This window comes from Elephantulus edwardii, unplaced genomic scaffold, assembly GCF_000299155.1.
Source record: "Elephantulus edwardii isolate Elephantulus edwardi_28Jun2011 unplaced genomic scaffold, EleEdw1.0 scaffold00002, whole genome shotgun sequence".
Classification (NCBI taxonomy): Eukaryota; Metazoa; Chordata; class Mammalia; order Macroscelidea; family Macroscelididae; genus Elephantulus; species Elephantulus edwardii.
In genome coordinates, this window is record NW_006399752.1 from 15,639,868 (window position 1) to 15,657,188 (window position 17,321).

The 17,321-nt window shown below is 38.3% G+C and overlaps 1 protein-coding gene across 1 annotated transcript in view; it reads left to right on the forward strand.

The window, feature by feature from the left end:
- Window positions 1-17,321, forward strand: part of ROS1 (c-ros oncogene 1 , receptor tyrosine kinase) — a 169,246-nt gene that overhangs the window by 139,216 nt on the left and 12,709 nt on the right. Inside the window, 2 exon segments of the mRNA XM_006879005.1 lie at window positions 6,316-6,450; window positions 15,402-15,565. Coding sequence (XP_006879067.1) covers window positions 6,316-6,450; window positions 15,402-15,565 — 299 coding nt within the window.

Here is a 17,321-nt window from a genome sequence, read left to right on the forward strand (position 1 = left end):
TACAGATGATATGATAGTATATTTCAAAAACTCAAAAGACTCAGTGAGAAAAGTACTAACCATAGTTGACCAGTTCATTAAAGTGGCAGGATACAAGATAAACATACAAAAGTAAATTGGATTTCTCTACAGTGACAAAGAAAATACAGAAATGGAACTATGAAAAGCAATACACATCAAAATAGCTAATCACAAGATTAAATACTTGGAAGTAAATCTGACTAGAAACACAAAGGACCTATTCAAAGAAAATTAGAAAACATTACTACAAGAAACAAAAAGAAATCTGGAAAAATGTAAGAGTATACCTTGCTCTTGTAAAATGCACAATATTGCACAATATTGTGAAAATGACAAGTCTATCAAAGGCAATCTACACACTGAATGCAATCCCAATACAAATATCAATTCTATTCTTCACCAAGATGGAAAAGGCAATCTCCAATTTACAGAGACCCCCGAATAAGCAAAGCACTCCTTGAAAAGAGAAACTAAGTAGGAGGCATCTCACTCCCTGATTTCAAATCCTACTACACTGCTGCAGTGGTTAAGACAGCATGGTACTGGTACAACAGCAGATACATAGATCAATGGAATTGAATTGAGAACCTGGAAATCAGCCCATTTACCTATGGTCAACTGATTTTTGACAGGGAGATGAAATGACAGCCTTAAAAACAAGTGTTGTTGGCAAAATTGGAAAAGTATCTGCAGAAAACTCGAGTAAGACCCACACCTCACACCATACACAAAACCCAACTCTAGGTGGATTGTGTACCTAGGGCTAAAACCAAGGATTATAAACTTCATTAAAGAAAAGCTTGGAAGAACTGTAGAAGCCCTAATCCACAACATGAACAGTATTCCAAGCATCCTGGAAAACCTACAACCAAGAGAGGCTAAAATAGACGAATGAGACCTTCTAAGAATCAAATCCCTATGCACATTCACACACACACACACACACACACACACACACACACACATGCACACGCACACCCCATAAACAAAAATCAAACCACCAAACAAAGCTTCTCCAACAGGGTAAAAAGGAAAGCCACAAAGTAGGAAAGAATATTTGGTAACGACGTGTCTGATAAGGGACTGATATCTAGAATTTATAGAATACCAGAGCATCACAACAAGATAAACAACCCAATCGAAAAATGGGCGCAGGATATGACCAGACACTTAACCAAAGAAGAAATTCAGATGGCGAACAAACACGTGAAGAAATGTTTAAAATCCCTAGCTCTAAGAGAGATTCAAATCAAAAGAACTATGAGATACCATCTCAACCCAGTAGAGGAAGAGGCAACGCGGAGGGAACGGGAGTGATTGGAGTCCTCAGCCAGCATGATGAGCTTCCTCAACAAGCCCAAGACTGAGATGATCCCGGAGGAGATGCAGAAGCGAGAAAAGGAGGATTTTAACAAGGACCCCTTCTTCGGCTCAGGCAGTTGGTCAAGAACAACATCCAAGTGCTCAATAACTGTCACAACAAGAAGAAGCTCCTGGACCGCATGAAGGCCTTTGAAAGGCACTGCAACATGGTGCTGGAAACGTGAAGGAGATGTGGACTGAGGCCCCCAAGAGTGGCAAAAGCAAGAAGAAGTCAAAGGCCGTCAACAAGGTCTGCTACATCTCTAAGATGTTCCTGTTTGGGGACTTGGTCATGTGGTCCTAAGGAACCCCCTAGTCGCAGGCAGGTAGCACCACCCTTGCTCTACAGCCCTGCCCCACAGCTGCCTCCTGCCGCCCCTGGAAGACCTGTTCTGTAATGGGACTAATAAAGTCCCTGTGAAGCTGGAATGCTCCTTGGAGTCAAGGATTCTGAAGCTTTGTCTGACATACTTTGGGGATGTTGCAAGGAGGGACTGGTCCTTGGAGAGGGACATCATGTTTGGCAGAGTGGAGGGGCGGCAAAGGAGAGGAAGACCTTCTATGAGATGGATCTATTCTGTGACTGGAGTAGTGGTGGGAATAAGTGCGTTTGGGATGGCTAGGTTGGCATAGAATAGAACGGCATTTAGAGCTCTTACATAGGGTCGCTATGAGTCGCAAGCAACTCGATGGCACATAACAACAACAACAACTTAAAAAAATGGCAAATTCAATAGAGAAGCAAACGACCCTTATCCACTGTTGGTGGGAACTAAAAATGGTGCAACCACTCTAGACGGCAATATGGCACTTTCTCAAAAACATGGAAATACCATTTAACCCAGCATTCCACTACTGGGAAAATACCCTACAGAAACTGGTGATGCTACCCAAACAGATATTTGCGTACTCATGTTTATTGTTGCATTGTTCACAATAGCAAAGAGATGGAAACAACCTAAGTGCCCATCAACAAATAAATGGATAGAGAAGCTGTGGTATGCAGAGCTGAAAAATAATGAACTCATGAAATATTATACGAAATGGGTGACCATGGAGGACATTATGCTGAGTGAAATATCTCAGTCACAAAAGGACAAATACTACAAAATGCCACTGTTATGAAACAAGATTGACATAGAGGTTGGGGGGGCAACAAAGAAAAAGACGGGATAAATAATGTGCACAGCATTGAAAAAGATTAGGAAGAAAACGGCTTAAAAGTAATATATTATTAGGTATTATTTGCATGACAAGACTCCAGAATAAAAGCTGCATAGTAAAGTGGACTGGGGTGGGGAAGTGGCGGGGGGAGGATTGTATTAAAATGGAAGACTTTTTTTCCCCCAAAAAAGAAAAGCTAACGGGTTGAGGGGGGGAAAGGTGTGGGCAGAGAGGAAAATGTGCAACAATGAATGAATATAAATCCATGTTCTCTGTAAACTTTCATTAAAATCTCAATTAAAAATAAGAATTAACTACCTGGAAATACAAAAAAAAGTTGTTCTTTGTCCTTGGGGTCTAAAATGACTTTTCAAAAGCATAAGGAACTAAATGGTTTGCCTTAAACAACTTTGTCTTGGTCAAAGCACAGTATGTAAATTATATTTTTTTTACAAAAGACATGCACAAGAAATAGACTTTTTCTCTTTTTTCATTTTTTTAAAATTTATTATTATTATTTTGTGTGCGTGTACCGTCAAATCAGATCTGACTGGTACAGGAGGAGATTGTCCCTCCTTCCCCGGCAGAGCATCTGGTGGATTCGAACCGTGTGCCTCTGGGATTGTAGTTGCAGTTCCTTGCCACTAGGCCACCAGAGCTCCCTTATTTTTTCAATTGATACTTTAACTAAGGTTTACAAAAACTTGCATTTCCACTCATACATTGTTGCACATTCTCCCCCCAGTCCCCCAAGAAATAGACTTTCAAAGGCAAATTGTGTGTTACTTTCCATCCCTTCAATCTTGATAATGTGGAAAACGATAATTAACTGAGTGAGTGAATGAAGGGAAAAAACCCCAAATGATAAAACAAGAAATAAAATTTTATATTGCACTAGGTAAATCAGCTGCAAAGAATCTCTTTGAAGTGCTAAAAGAGCCCGGATGTCACTTTTTTCTCTTTTAAATTTTTTTTTTAATTAATTTCAATGAACATTTACAGAGACTTTGGATTTCCATTCATTCATTGTTGCACTTTTCTCCCCTCCCAACCCTCCCCCACTAATACACTACCCTCTTGGAAAAGTAAAATGAAAATTCTTTCATTGTTTTACAATCCCTCCACCCAGGTCCCCTCCACTGTGCAGCCTTTGCTCTAGACTCCTGTGATGACAAAAATACCTAATCACATATCCCTTTTAAACAGTTTCCTCCCTCATCTATGCAGTATACATTATTGAGCCCATCTTTCTCAGTCTCCTCCCAACCCTGAGGTCAGTCCTGTTTTACAACAGTGGCACCATGCAGTATTTGCCCTTTTGTGACTGAGATACTTCACTCAGCATAATGTCCTCCTGGGTCACCCATTTTGAATAATATTGCATGAGTTCCTTGTTTTTCAATGCAGCATAGTATTCCATTGTTTGTTGATGGGCACTTAGGTTGTTTTCAACTCCTTGCTATCACGAACAAAGCCATGATAAACATGGATGTGCATATATCTGCTTGGATGTCAGTTATGGTCTCTTTGGGGTATATTCCCAGTAGCAGAATTTCTGGGTCAAATGGTATCTCTATTTGCAACTTTTTGAGAAAGCACCATACCGCCTTCCACAGTGGTTGCACCATTTTACACTTCCACCAACAGTGAAAAGGGTTCCCATTTTTCCACAACCTCACCAGCATTTGTTGCTTGCTGTTCTGTTAAATTTTGCTCTTCTGACTGGGGTGAGATGATATCTCATAATTGTTTTAGGATGTCACTTTTAAGACTAAGTCATGATATTTTCCATCTCATATGCCTATAAAGAAGGAGATCTGGAGTTTTAGTAGTAAGGTGTTCCATTGCCAATCCAAAGGTTTGTAGTTTGAGTTCACCAGCTGTTCCTTGGGATAAAGATGGACAATTTCCTCCCATGTGATTTACAGCCTCTGAGAACCTGCTGGAGCATCAGCTGTGAAGTCAGTTCTGACTTGATGACATGTCTATAAGAAGCCTTGGTGGTGCAGTCATTAATGTATTGGGTTGCTAATTGAGAAGTTGGCTATTTAAATTCACCAGGTACTGGAGCAAGAAAAATGAGCAGTTTCTTCCCATAAAGATTTACAGCCTTGGAAACCTGGCTGGAGGTTTCCAGTGGAAGATCATTTTGAACTGGAAAGCCAGTGGAAGGGCACTCTGAACTAGAACCAGTTCACTGGCAGTGGAATTCATTTTTATTCTTGGCAGGTGAATGTGGAAGCTGGACACTAAGGAAGACTGGAGGAGAATATGGAATAAACATAGCATGGGAGGAACAAACAAATCTGTTTTGGAAGAAGTGCATCCTGAATGCTCTTAGAAGCAAGGCTGGCACATCCTTTGGCATTTTCTTGGGAGAGGCTCGTCTCTAGGGAACACTGCCTGAAAAAGTACAAAGTCATTGAGAAGGAGGAAGGTCAGCAGTGTGAGGCATTGACACAGTGGCTCACTGTGGCTCAAGCACCACATTCAGGTGTGCAGTTGTGGGTTACAACACCCTTGATTGCACCTGATAACAACAGATAACATGATTTAACCTGGAAAATATGAAGTGAAATAAGTCAGTCATAAAAGAAGAAATAGGATATGCTTCATCAAATATCTAGAAATATTTAGAATAGGGAAATGTGAAGAGACAAAAGTTTATCTGAGCGTCCCAGGGGTTGGAGAAATTAGTGGGGTGTAGAGTGAAGGCATTTTTTCATAAGCACTGACTTTCTCTTTGGGGTGATAAAACTTTTTTGGAAATAGATAAATGGTATTACACAGTATGGTGAATGTTACCAAATCAGATACTTACAAGCGGTCAAGATGGCAAATGTTTTGCTACGTGTATTTTAATATAACCAAATTAAAAAAAATGGCCTAAATGAACAGCCTTTGAACAAGAACAACAAAAAATTAAATCAAAAGACATATTCTATTGGAAAAGTTGGCTTTTAGGGACCTCTGCAAAGTACTTAAAAGCAGTGATGTCAGTTTGAAGACTAAGATTTACCTGATTCAAGGCATGCTCTTTTCAATCACTTGCTGTTGTGCTGAGAGCTAGATAATAAATAAGGATGACCAAAGAAAAAGTGGTGCCTTTGAGTTGTGGTTTGGAGAAGAGTATTGAATATCCCATGGACTGCCAAAAGAACAAGCAGATAGACCTTGGAGAGGGTGCAACCAGAATGTTCCTCCTTAGAGGCAAGGATGGCAAATCTTTGTCTCACATACTTTGGACATGTTGCTAAGTATAATATCATCATACTTGGGAAGGTGAAGGTCGGCAAGAGGGAAACCCTCAATGAAACTGACACAGTGACTGCAGCAATGGGCTCAAGTATGTAGGAGACGATGAGGATGGCACAGGATAGGACAAGGTTTAGATGTGTTCAGAGGGTTGCTATAAATCATATTTGACTCAATGGCACATAACAACATTTAACATTTATGGGTTGTCTGGTGGTTAAAGAATGTATCTGCTCATCAGAAGGTTGGTAGATTGACCTAACCAGCTGCTCTGTGTGAGAAAGACAGAGTGATCTTCTGTAAAGATTTACAGGCTCAGAAACACTACAGACAGTTTTATTTTTGTGCTACAGAATTATAAATTGGGATTGACTTGACATCAATGGGTTTGGTGTTTTTGTTAATGCCAGTTACCAAGCAGAACCTGATAACCCCAGAAATATGTTGGTGAGATGACTATAAACCTAATTTTTTGTAATAAATGTCATTAAAATAAACTCTTAATATTCGTAGGTCTTTTGGAATTTTGATTTGGGAAATCTTAACACTTGGGCATCAGCCTTATCCAGCTCATTCCAACCTTGATGTTTTAAACTACGTGCAAACAGGAGGGAGACTGAAGCCACCAAGGAATTGTCCTGATGATCTGTAAGTTAATATAGTACCATAAGTAACTTGTCATGAATTGAATTGTGCCCTCATAACAAATGTACGTCAAATTTTGTAGGTTATGCTTATCAGAGTGGTGGTTCTCCATTTTCTGATGATGTAATTGTCCTTTCTTAATGAGGCAGAATTAGTTTATGTTAAAAAGGATTAGATCTTGTTTGTTATATTAGTGAGGTAGTGTTAGGGTGAGAAGTAAGAAACGTATTAAGTTCACACCTCTTATAATGAAAGTGTCCATGGAGTATAGCCTGTGTCACATTTTATCTTATGAGAGACAAAGGAAGGGAGAAACGAACAGAGAAAAAGGTACCTCATTACTACCAAGAAATAAGAGCTACAATCAAATTGTGTTCTTTATACCTAGAATCCCTGTGTTGATTAAAAAGACTCAAGACCAAGGAGTCTGACCTCTACCCACTCACAAGGGGGTTACTACTCACATCATCAGCATCCACATCCCAAAACCAATTCTCATGAGATCAGACAAGTCCCCAAACTCCCACACCTACTTCCACTAATTCTAACACCAATCTTACTGGATCCAGTATTGCTCTACCGAATCCAAAAACTGTTGAGATAGATACACAGACCTCACATAACTATACTTACACTTTTGCAGTTTATTAAGGATGTTAACAGGTTATAACTCATGTTGGTAACAGGATACCCTTTCTCAGATGGTACAACTATTCAAATATTTTCACAGGTCCTTCAGCCTTAAACTTTACAGCTTTAGGCCATTACAAAGTTGTACTAAGGTAATTGTTTTAGGTGTTATAGAGATCACTTACTCCTGAAAATTATAGCATCTCCCCTCAAGTCCTCTAGCAAGCATAGGTGAAGGTTTCTAACTCTGGCTTCATGGGACAACAGTCCCAGGTCATTGTTGTCTCATGTGAGTTCTCTGGTTCTTGCTGGAGCTTCTGGTGTTCTCTTGTAAGTTCCAGTATGGCTGGTGTAGGAATTCTCTGACCCCAAAGGATGCACACTGAATTCTCTGCTTCTTTTTTCTTGCTGGTAGTGAGATCCCGAAATTTCTGCTACTGAACCTGCTCAATTTAAACCTGATACAATGCCAAAAGTAGCCAATCCCCTTGTGGATAGGCTAACACACCCTATGTACATGTTTCTTTCCAGCCAGGTGGCAAAGTCAAGAGCAATGACTTCAGAAAGCTATTTTGAACAATAGACCCACTACACCACAGCTGAGAACTGACTAGATCAAGGAATAGGTTGATGCCACAAATGTGTAGATCTTTAAGGCATGTGTGTGGGGGGGGTGGTCACAGGTATTGAAAGGAGACAATGTGCTTCCTCCAGAACCAACAGAGAGAAAACCTTTCCCTAAGTTCTTACTTTTGTCAGACTTCTAATCCCCTAAACTGTGAGAGAGAAAAAAAAAATCCCATTTATTAAAGCTACCCAATGTAGTATTTCTGGTATAATAATAGCATTTGGTTAATAAGGCAACCCTTAAAAGCACGGACATATGCAATTTTATACCTCCTTGTGTATGATTTTTAAAAATATATAAACTGAAATTTGCAGTTGTATGTTCCACATAAAATATAAATTATGGCATGATGACTTACTTTTGTCTCTATAACTACTATTTTTGACTGTCTTATTATTTGACATTTCACAATTATGACATTAGTAAAAAGTCTATTACCCAACTATTTTTCTACCTTAATGATACATTTAGCATCTTGCATTAACAAATTGTGAGATAAGAGGCATGAATAATGCAGCTATGATGGATAAGGTTATGTATCAGCTTGTCTGAGACATGACACTTAATATTTGGAAGCTCAGCAGTGATGTAATCAGGTAGTTATGTATTGATGTAGTCACCCTACTTTTTGTGACTTGATGTGTCATCAAATTTTGTACATAATAATGATTTTTATTTAATTATCTTCTTTTGGAACACATAACAATGTCAATAATGAAGACTGAATGAATATACATAGCCTATCTCACCCAGAAACAAAATTTAGAAGGGTAGAATATATTTATATTCCTGGTTAATTCTAACAAACATATAAAAGCTCTCTCCCTGCATGTGTGTGTGTGTATACACATTAATTTTAAGATATCTAATTTGGATATTTAATTTAAGATATCTAAGATATCTATATTAAACAATTTTCTTAAATAAGAAAATTTATTATTTACAAGTTAAACTATCTTTCTGTTATAGCGGATATTGGTGGAAGATAGTAAATTTGTATAACTTACGACCTGTTTAAGAACTTAATACTCAGTAACTGACTCTTGTTATGTGCCATTGAGTCAGAAATGACTCATAGCTGACTCAGTAGAAAGTATCAGAAGCTGTAAATGTCACAGGAGGAAATGGCCCATCTTCCTCGAAAGATCAGATGATAGATTTAAACCACTTGCTTTTGAGCTGGAAGCATAACCTCTTGCCACTTGGCCAACAGAACTCTCTTGACTTAGCATTAATGACTCTATCCAGTTGATCCTGACCAGTTTTTATTTCAACAACTATGAGATCTCAGAAGAGTGAATGAGTTTGGTCTAATTATGAAAGGGGGGAAATGTAATAGTGCTGAGTATTAATCTGCCTCTTTGTGAACGATCTCAGCAGAAAGAAAAAATTTTGGAACTTTTCCAAGAGATACTTATTTTAGGATGATTTTAGAAGAATAAATAATCAAAAGGTATAAACTCTTGTATTATATGCTTGGTATCATGCTAGAGTGTGTGGATTACAGAGATATTTAAGTCAGAGCCACATCTCTGTAACATTCCAGAAAGTATTTTTAAAGAAAGGCAACACATGTGAAACAGTTGGAGAACAAGCCAGTATGTAATAAAGTGCTAAACTGTGTGCTACAGGCAAGTGCAAAAGGAATTAGCAGTATGCGGATGTACACCATGGTTGTACTGCCTTGACTATGTGGTGTTATTTAGAGGATTATTCAGACTTGAGCCAAAGGATGATTAAGAACTGGCCACCTTTGTTGGATGTTCTACTGGGAAATGGTTTTGTATTATTTAAATCTTCCAGCTAGAAGGAGCTCTGAATCACTACTTGTTTCTGATTTAGCTTTTACAGCTCCTAGGGTATTTACAAGGAGATCAGATATACACAGATGAACAAATTTGATGACAGTGTCTAAAAAAATGATTCATGATCTTTTTGAGGGTGATGAAAAAGATCTGTAATTTAGGGATGAAAAGATTTAGATTTGTAAAACCTTTAATCTAGGGTTTTAAAAATAAAAATTTAAAAGAGCTTAAATCAATAGGAAATCCATTTTTACTAAATAGTTAACAAGCGAAACACTTTTGTATCTCTTACACAGTGGTCAAAAGCATAGACATTTCCTGGAATTTTATTTCCACAAAATGTTTCTATTATACTGTTAGAATTTTATCTGGTATCTTTTCTTCTCTGTGAGGAAACGTGGGGTGCTCTGGTGACTAAGAAGTTGGATTGTCAACCCAAAGGCAAATAGTTTGAATCGACCACCTGCTCTGAGAGGGTGAGGGGGAAGGAAAGGCAATCTCCTCCCGGTGATTTTAAAGCCTCCGCAAAATCACTAGAAGATTAGCTATGAGTGGGGCACACACAGTGGGGTCATGTACAATTACTGAATTATGCATTTTGACTGAGGTAGGCCATGGATTCATTTGTGGTATTTGGGGTTGGGGTAAGGAGGTAACTAATAAATTGCTGTATGCAGAGTAGGAAAAATATATACTGAACTTTGTCTTATTCAGCAACAACAACAAAATCCCACTGCTTTCAAGTCATTTCCAACTCATAGGGACCATATAGGCCAAAGCAGAGCTGACCTACAGGGTTTCCAAGGCAGTTCATTTTTTATGGGAGCAGACTGCCTCAGGGAACAGCAGGTGGGTTTGAACCACCAACTTTGTTCGCACCCCAATGCTTAACCTACTGCACTACCAGGGCTCCTTTCGCTGTGTCCAAAAGTACCTCAAAAGCCCAACCAGAAGAAAGAATACTGGAAATGGGCTAGAAAAATATCCCTGATTATACGCAGAAGATTTTATTCTAGATAATTTAATCTTTAATCACTTCATAAATTTAATAATTACTCTCCCTTACAAAAAGTAGACTTTTCTGTGAAAAGAAAATTTTCTCTTGGTGGTTTTGAACATTATCCACAAAAACGTAAACATCTTTCCATCTCTCCACTTAGTGCAGGACTCTGCAGAACCTTAGGACAGGTTAAAGTTCTGTTGTCAACACAAAAAGCAGGCTGTGCTAGGAAATGGAGCGCTAAGTGCTGCCATTCAATCTGGCCAGGGCCTTAAATTGTCATGATAAAGATTAACTACTCTCCTTAGAGAACAGAAGGAGCGGGAGTTTTATTTGAAGCAGCCCTCTGAGATCACAAGCCCAGCTTAGAGGACTGAAGATCTGTGCTGAGCCCTGCTGCACCTTTTATTCCTTGCTTAAAGACAGCACCTGGCTGCACTCTGGGTCAGGTGCATCCATAGATGCTGGCTGTGCTCTGGTATTAATGGAATGTGGGGCTCAGAGGATTCCTGTCCTTCTCACCATGGCCTGGGATATAGGGTAGAAACTCCTGTCCTCTGCATGCTCTTCAGCGTCTCAGTTTGCACAACAACCACATCACTTCCAAGAATAAACAAGATCAAAGGGCAATCTCCTTCTTCAGTGAGAGCTATTGGGGGTTCTTTGTCAAGACACATCACACACAGAGCGAATGGAATTGCTGAAAAGTCTTGCAAATATGGCAAGCAACAATGGGAGACAACATGCTGGCTCACCATCTTATTATTTTAAAAATAGATGCTAAATGGGTCTCTCCTAGATAGAATATAATGAGTAAAGGAGATTTTGGAATCTGTATTTTATGTGCTTTAATTACCTGCAGAAACACATGCTGTTAAAGTTAAGTTTTCATTTGTTGATCTTCAATTGGTTTATGAACTAATGGATTTACTACTAGTGAGATTCAGGCTATTTTTTAAAATTTATTATTAATTTCAATGAAAATTTACAGAGACTTTGGATTTCCATTCATTCATTGTTGCACTTTTCTCTCCTCCCAGCCCTCTCCCCTAGTACACTACCCTCTTGGAAAAGTAAAAGAAAAATTCTTTCATTGTTTTACAATCCCTCCCCCCCAGGTCCACCCCACTAAGCAGCTTTCACTCTGGACTCCTGTCATGAAAAGAACACCTAATAACATATCTCTCTTAAACAGTTTTCTCCCTCATCTGTTTCAGTGCAGTATACATACTTTATCCCATCTTTCTCAGTCTCCCCCAAACTCCGAGATCAGTCCTGTTTTACAGCAGTGGTACCATGCAGTATTTGTCCTTTTGTGACTGAGATACTTCATCCAGCATAATGTCCTCCAGGGTCACTCATTTTGAATAATATTGCATGAGTTCCTTGTTTTTCAATGCAGTATAGTATTCCATTGTGTGAATGTACCATAGCTATCCATTCATTTGTTGATGGGCACTTAGGTTGTTTCCAACTCCTTGCTATTGTGAACAAAGTCGCAATAAACATGGATGTGTCTATATCTGCTTGGATGTCAGTTATGGTCTCTTTGGGGTATAATCCCAGTAGTGGAATTGCTGGGTCAAATGGTATCTCTATTTGCAACTTTTTGAGAAAGCGCCATACCGCCTTCCACAGTGGTTGCACCATTTTACACTCCCACCAACAGTGAATAAGAGTTCCACTTTCTCCATAACCTCACCAGCATTTGTTGCCTGCTGTTCTGTTAAATTTTGCTCTTCTGACAGGTGAGATGATATCTCATAGTTGTTTTAATTTGCATCTCTCTTAGAGCTAGGGATTTTGAACATTTCTTCATGTGCATGTTGGCCTTCTGAATATCTTCTTCGGTGAAGTGTCTGTTCATATCTTGTGCCCATTTTTCTATTGGATTATTTACCTTTATCTTGTTGTGGTGGAGTTGGGCTATTTTTGCAAAACAAAACAACTAATAAAGCAAACAAAAACAACCCGAGACAAAGATGACCAAAAGTTTGGCCTGGTGCATGGAGAAATTGGAATCTAAGTACCTACTTAAATGAACTGTTTAAAGTGTAAAGAGTAGCCCAGATAAATTTTAGCAAATAGAGAGGGGTAGCCTACTGGCAAGAAGCTGTGCTGCAATCCCAAAGTCACGCTGTTTGAGGTCACCAGCTGCTCCATGGAAGAAGAATGGGAAATCTCCTTCCGTGCAATTACTGCTTCTGAAAATCCTCCGGAGGGTCAGCTATAGGTTGGTTCTGATGGTACATAACAAAAGCAACAAAACCTTATTTAGAGTAATATGCTTGAATATTCATAGTCATATGACTTGTATTCGACCTGATGACACTTAAGTGAGCCTGGTTTTGTTGTGTGTTTTTCGTTATAGTTTTTGTTATATTTTGGAGAAACATTCTTCTACTTTGCACAGCACTCTGTCAATTTGCTGCACTGAGGTAATCTGGGTTTGCTGTGATGCTGAACCTTGTGCCATTGGGGTGTCCAGCACCATAATGGTTTCCCAATGTGGACAGTGTCTGGTTGAGCTTCCAGTTGTAAAACCGGTTTGGAAGCAGAAGTGACATCCACTTCCCTAACCACATGCCTATGGAAACTCTATGAACTTGGAGAAACGATGATGGTTATAGAAAGATATTAGTTCTTTTGTTCATGGAGTCTCTATGAGATATGTTCTACTCAATGGCAATGAACAATAACAACAACATTCATAGCTGTAACAGTATAGGGCTGAGCAATGTTTTGTTCTGTTTTACAAACATAGCATTTGTGCATAGGATCACTTTGAGTCAGCATCAACTGGTCCTCACCTAACAATGGAGCACTGCATGTATGTAATACATGACAATGAACTGTGACAAGTGGACATTTGCGAGGGAACATCTCCTATGGCAAGGCTGTAATTACTATTAATCTACCAGAGAGATATAAGGAATGGATATTTTAGGATTATGAAAGTTTTAAAACCCTCAATTTTATTCATTGCTTGTTTATTACAGTTTACAAGTTACACACTTTGCTTATAAATGGCTATTTTTATATATAGCTCCTCTTCTCTCATTGGGTTCCATCTTATCTAGTCTATTTCAAATCATAGTGACTCTGTGTGACAGGGTACAACTGCCCCATGGGATTTACTGGTTTCCTGGCTATAATCTTTATGGAAATCAATTGCCAACATTCCCCTCAAAGAGCTGATACATTGGCACAAACTAGAGACATTTTTGTTAGCAGCTAAATGCTTAACCATTGCACCACCAGTCCTCCTTTCCCTTCTCTGTCTATGGCAGTTCAGATCTCATTTATCTCTAGATGGTGAGGCAAAATATTTTTACGTATTAGTATGTTATAAGGGAATTGCTTAGTGGGAAGGAATTGTGCTGCCAACCCAGAGGCACACAATTTGAATTCCCCAACTCCCCCACAGGAGAAAAATGGCCAGGCACTCTCCTCTTGTGTGACCTATTGCCTCTGAAAAGCCGCTGGAGCTGGAAGGTCAGCTATGGGTTGATTTTGACTTGACAGTACAGAACAACAGTAGTTAATATGCTTTTGCTATCAGAAAGTGAAGTAAAGCATAATGATTGATTAGGTGCAAATTAATCTGATTATTTTAAAATCTGAAGATTATAAAAATTAGGGATATCTTGTTGACATGAATTCTTGAAATTAGCCAAGAGACAATAATATCAGAGAACATGTTGGTCTATTACTTTAGTTTTAATTATTTTAATTTTAAAAATATATCCACCTAGATGCTAATTGTGAATGAAGATGGTGCAGGTTAGCCCAAGGTTCAGATCTCTTGTTCATAGGGGGCAATGTGTCCTAGTTGACTGAATGGCACCTACATCAGGTGCTAATTGGGAAATCTCATCTAAATATCTCATACACTTTTGGAGGGTGATGTAAATATGTGACGTGCAAAGTGGCAAGTAGCAAGGTGTGAAAGGATTAATCTCACTTCTCTCCCTCAATTTTTTATTTTCCTTCTTTGTTCATTCTTCACCCTCCCTTCTCTCCTAAACAATCTCCATTAAGTGCCTCAAGTCCTTTGTAGAATAAGAAAGAACATAAGTAAAAGAAAGAAAACCTTCATAACAGAAATGTGACAAATCTTGAGAAATGCTACAATTCTTTGGTCATATCTTTTTTAAGAAGTGATATTCTTCCTACTGGGAATTATATACTTTACTCTCTCCTCTCTTCCTCAATTCTTAGGACAACCATTCTGGCTTGGTTTCCTTATTTGTTTCTTGTGAATAATGATATTTAATAACGATAATCAGGGAGCTCTAATGGCCTAGTGATAAGAAGCTGCACTGCAATTCCTGAAGGAACACAGTTCAAATCCACCAGGTGGTCTGTGGAAGAAAGATGAGCACTCTCGTGCGCTTAACTGCTTCTGAAAACCTGCTGGAGAGTCAGCTATGGGTCGGTTCCGACCCAACATTATACAACGAACAACAACAACTCCATAGGACTTCATCATAGCACATTGACACACAGTATGTGCTAAATATTTGGCAATGTAATATTATCATTATTTTTCTATGAAAACTTGTTCCATCAGTTCTAGCTGTTTGATGGTGAAGAACTTGTGCTTTGAGTATTACAGGTTTGATACAATATAAAGATACAAACAGTTCCACAACCATGAAATGTTGATGGATTGTGAATAAATTAATTGAGTAATCATTTGTTTTGTACCTATCAATTCCTGAAGCTTTGCAAACCACTCTTAATAAGAAGCCAAAGTTTTTGTTCTGGTTTATTTACCCTAATAATGGAAAACTGACAATAGCTCAAAGTGGTTTTACCTGAGTCATGAGCAGTAGTGACTATTGTGATAATAGTGTCAAATCATTATCTGGTTTATTCTTACATTCAGGTGGAATTTAATGACCCAGTGCTGGGCTCAAGAGCCTGACCAAAGGCCTACTTTCCATAAAATTCAAGACCAGCTTCAGCTATTCAGGAATTCCTCCTTAAATAGCATTTCCCAATGCCATGATGAAGCAAACACCAGTGGAGTTATAAATAAAGGCTTTGAAGGTAAGTTGATTCTCTTTAGAATTCTCTGCTTTTTCTACTCAGGGCAAATGGAAGAAGGTTAAAATGGGATGCACACAAAAGGAATTTTAGGGGTAAAAAGAATCTGTACTATTATCATTGTCAGTTGTCATTGTAACTGTTTATGTCACCATAACTCTTTCAATTTTATTCTGTACTTAAAACCAAATCAAAAGTAGTGATATGGCCCTTGGCTTTACAATCAAAGGTAGTCAGGATGAGAATTAATATGTGTTAGAGTCTGTTTTCATGAAGTCTGTCCTCCTCCTGTACCTAGGTCTTTCTTTCGTCCCTAATATGAACCTGAAATGTAGGGCTAATTATATATTCTTAGTTTATAGTGCATTGTCATTATTGGTCTGTACAAGGTTTCTCTCTTATTTCAATTCCTTTATTCTCGTATTTGTTCTTTTATTTTTTTTTACAAAATCAAAATCCTATCCCACAGGCAGCAGGTCTAAGGTTTTAAATATATGTGTATATATGTATTTGCAAGTTTTCCCCCCAAAATATATATTGTTTGGTATATACGTATGATAACAAATTAGGTAATACTCAACAATTTTAATGCACTTAATATATGTCTTTTATGGAGGGACAGTGCAGGAGGGAAAGACCCTCTATGAGGTAGATTGATTCAGTGACTGCGGTAATTGGTGTGGGTGTGTCAGAGACAATGAGATTAGCACAGGACAGAGCAGGGTTTAGGGCTGTTATACATAGGGTCACTATGGGTTGCAGGTGACTCAATGGTACATAACAACAACAACAAAATATTTCATCACAAAATGTATATTGTTTTAAATGTATGTATATGAATGCATTTCATAATAGCTTAATTTTTGTAATAAGTATTGGATTATTAAGATTAATTTATGTTGTTACACAATTACTTCTAACAGTAATTTTGCTATGATTACTGTAGTGCATCACATCTTGCTAAAGTTTAGTTTTATTTCATGACTATTCAGTATTTTGGTAACTAGGACAATAATTTATGGAACCATGCTTTTGTGTAGGGAAGGAAGTCTTAGTTCAAAAAAAGACTACAAAACGGAGTTAAAACAAAGAAACCAGCTAATTCATTTCTAAAATCAGACTTGCCAAAAGTTTACCTACTTGTCTGGAAAAAAATTCTTTAAAGCCATTTTTTCCATATTTCCTAGAATTCCTTCCCATTATTAGAATGTTGCAGGAAGCTTTGACTGTTTAAATGCAAACAGTCTGGTTCAGAAATGAACTGGAAGGGATGGAACCTGACCCTCGAACTCTCAGAATTAGAATCCTTGGTCTTTGCAGTGATTGATAGTAAGATGGCTAATCATCTCTCTGCTGTAGAGAGCTGTACCACAAATGCTGCATGTGACTAAAAGTACATGGAAAAAAGAAGCCAGAGATGAATGTTTACTGGTCTTGTCAGCTGTGTTTGTCACTGTACATTTTGGCAAACATTGGACTCATGACGTGAATGAACATAAGACTTTAAGCATGTGATTCTGTACACATGAACAGCCTTAGGGACAGGATAGAAAGACTTTGTGCTTGCCTTTGGCATGCATCATAAACCACAGCAGAATATAAGCTTCATTAATAGTTTCTCATTCCAGTCACCCATTATTATCAATGCATCTTGATTGCATGTTCGAGCTATCTCCGACTGTAAAAGTTGGTAGAAATCATCTATTTCTTCTTCTTTGGCTCTGGTTGTTGGTGCATATATCTGAATGATAGTGGTATT